Source organism: Nestor notabilis, unplaced genomic scaffold (genome assembly GCF_000696875.1).
Source record: "Nestor notabilis isolate BGI_N333 unplaced genomic scaffold, ASM69687v1 scaffold18365, whole genome shotgun sequence".
In the NCBI taxonomy this organism is placed as follows: Eukaryota; Metazoa; Chordata; class Aves; order Psittaciformes; family Psittacidae; genus Nestor; species Nestor notabilis.
In genome coordinates, this window is record NW_009929041.1 from 971 (window position 1) to 3,586 (window position 2,616).

The 2,616-nt window shown below is 58.6% G+C and overlaps 1 protein-coding gene across 1 annotated transcript in view; it reads left to right on the forward strand.

The window, feature by feature from the left end:
* LOC104405958 (zinc finger and SCAN domain-containing protein 2-like) overlaps nucleotides 1–438 on the forward strand; it is a 792-nt gene extending 354 nt beyond the window's left edge. Inside the window, exon 2 of the mRNA XM_010014809.1 lies at nucleotides 7–438. Coding sequence (XP_010013111.1) covers nucleotides 7–438 — 432 coding nt within the window. The remainder of the gene's footprint in view (nucleotides 1–6) is intronic.
* The last annotated feature ends 2,178 nt before the right edge of the window (nucleotides 439–2,616 follow it).

Consider the following 2,616-nt stretch of genomic DNA (forward strand, 5'->3'; position numbering starts at 1 on the left):
TTTGAGGACGAGGCCAGCCTGAGCCAGCACCGGGCAGCACATGGTGAGGAGCGTCCGTTCCGCTGCGGGCGCTGTGGGCGCAGCTTCAGCTGGAAGGAGAGCCTGATCATCCACCAGCGCAGCCATGCGCAGGAGCGCTCCCACAAGTGCCCGGTCTGTGGCCGCAGCTTCAGCCGCAGTGGGAACCTGCTGGCGCACCAGCGCGTGCACACGGGTGAGCGGCCCTTCGCCTGCCCCCAGTGCAACAGGTCCTTCTGCAACAAGGCCAACCTCATCACCCACAAGAGGCTGCACCGCCGCTACCGGACTTTTGCCTGCTCCCAGTGCCGCCTGGGCTTCAGCTCCAAGAGCAAGCTGCTGCGGCACCAGCAGGAGCATGCGGAGCGCGAGGCCAGGAGCCTCGGTGCAGGGGACAACCCGTCCAGTTGCCAGCAGTAGCTATGGCTGCTATGGAGCACAGGAAGGGGTTTATCCCCATGTGGAGAGACCAGAGGAGCCTCATCCTACCCCCAGGACCTGACTTTGGTGTTGCAAAGTGCCTTCTCCCCAGTGCACATCCAGGATTTGTGATCCCTGGGCTCCACACCCCTGTGGACATTGGAAAATCCCACCAGGGCACCTCATTTTCTCTTCAGGCCTTGGAATGTCCCTCCAGGGCACTTCCCAGTTCTGCCAGTCCCACCAGTGCTCTGCCCATGTGTGTGGAGTATCTCCTTGTGTGAATTTAAAGCCAAAGTGAGCGATGCGAGTGTGGGATCTGGTCTCTTGTGGTGCCACAGAAGAGCCTCGTCCTGTGTTGTTGTGGCAGCTCACAGCCAAAGCCCTTCACTTTTCCTCTTGGTCTCCCCCTGGTAGCGGGGCTGGGGACGTGGGGGGCCAAACACCACCAGACCCCATGCCGGAACCTGCCATGTTTCCAAGGCTCTCGAGGGAAAGGATGTTGCCTATGTTCAGAAGGCGGCTGTGCTGTGGTCCAGGGTTCTGGTGCCAGCATCACTGGCTGCATGGGGAGGAGGTGGGGGTGCCAGCAGGGTGGTGAACACCCAGCACAGAGTGTCATGGATCCCCCCGTTAGCACTCGGCACCTTTGATGGTTGTGCCCCAGGTTTTGGGGTGCAGCTCCCTTCTGAGGGGTGGAGGGTGATGTGCTGCGCTTCCCCTGTGGCCCCTGGGCTGGAAGCAGATTGCAGCGGTTGTGGCTGGAGGCTCTGGGTCTGTGTGCAGCTCACGCCATTCCCCCTCACTGGGTCAGCTGGTGGCTGTCGCTGCCTGGAAGGTGTCTATCCTGTGCTGCCACTGCTCTATAGAATCATCACAGAACCACAGAATGGTTTGAGTTGGAAGGGGCCCTAAAGCTCATCCAGTTCCAACCCCCTGCCATGGGCACGGACACCTTCCACTAGACCAGGTTGCTCCAAGCCCCGTCCAACCTGGCCTTGAACACTGCCAGGGATGGGGCAGCCACAGCTTCTCTGGGCAACCTGTGCCAGGGCCTCACCACCCTCACAGGGAAGAACTTCTTCCTCAGATCTCATCTAAATCTCCCCTCTGTCAGTTTAAAGCCATTCCCCCTTGTCCTGTCCCTACCTGCCCTTGTCAAAAGCCCATGGCAAGTCAACAGCAGCAATGGGGGGGTACAATCCCTGAGGTCCCTGGGTTGGTTTACCCCCATGTTGTGGCCATGAAGAATATCTCTGAAGTAAAAGCTGCCTTTCCAGAAAGTGGGTTTCCCAAACTGACACATTGTGCATCCCCATTGTCCTGTTGCTTGTCTGGGTGGGTACCCCTCGGCTTGTGAGCCCCAGTGTGGGGACCGTGGCTGGGTCTGGGACACTGAGGTGCCAGTGACATCAACACAGGCTGCTGACCCAGCAGGTCCTCCCTTGGGCACCGATGCCACTGGCTTCCCGGTCTCAGGTAAGCATTGGTGTGTCCTAAGTCCTGGAGCACCATGGTGTCCACAGTTCTTCGTAGGTTAATGAATCCCTTTGGCAGGAATGAAAATGGAGGGACAGCACAGGGGGAACAGCAACTCCTGGGTGGCCTCGGGCTGGGGGTGCTGGCAGTGGGGGGTTGCTCTCATCCTCTTCCACCTCCTTGCCTTCCTCTCCTGGTGCAGCACTGGCTGCCAGCCCAGCCTTGCCCAGGCACTGCTCAGGAAACCTGAATGCGTCCATTTTCAAGGGCTGATGGATGAGGTGCAGTTGGACTGGATGGTCGGTGGAGGTCCCCTTAGGCTGAAATTTTCACTTCCTTTTCCCCTTTCACCTTTCCCTTTTCCTTTTCTCTCCCTTTCCCTTCCATTTCTAATTCGGGATAACATCACTCTGCCCCACTCCCATCCCCTCCCTGCTGTTCCACACATTTGGGACTGATGGCTGCAGCTGTGCAGGTGGAGGAGGGAGGGAAAAATAAACATGTCCGTGTGGGACTGGTGCTGTCGTTCCTGTGTCCCAGTGCCAAGGTCTGGGATGGCCGATTCAAACATTGCCATCCTGCAGGGAATCCAAATCCATCTGGGAGGTGGTCTGTCCTACCACATCCCAATGTCCATGTGTCCTCATGTCGCTACATCCCTGTGTCCCTCATCCCACTGCAGTCCATCCCCCGTGGCTC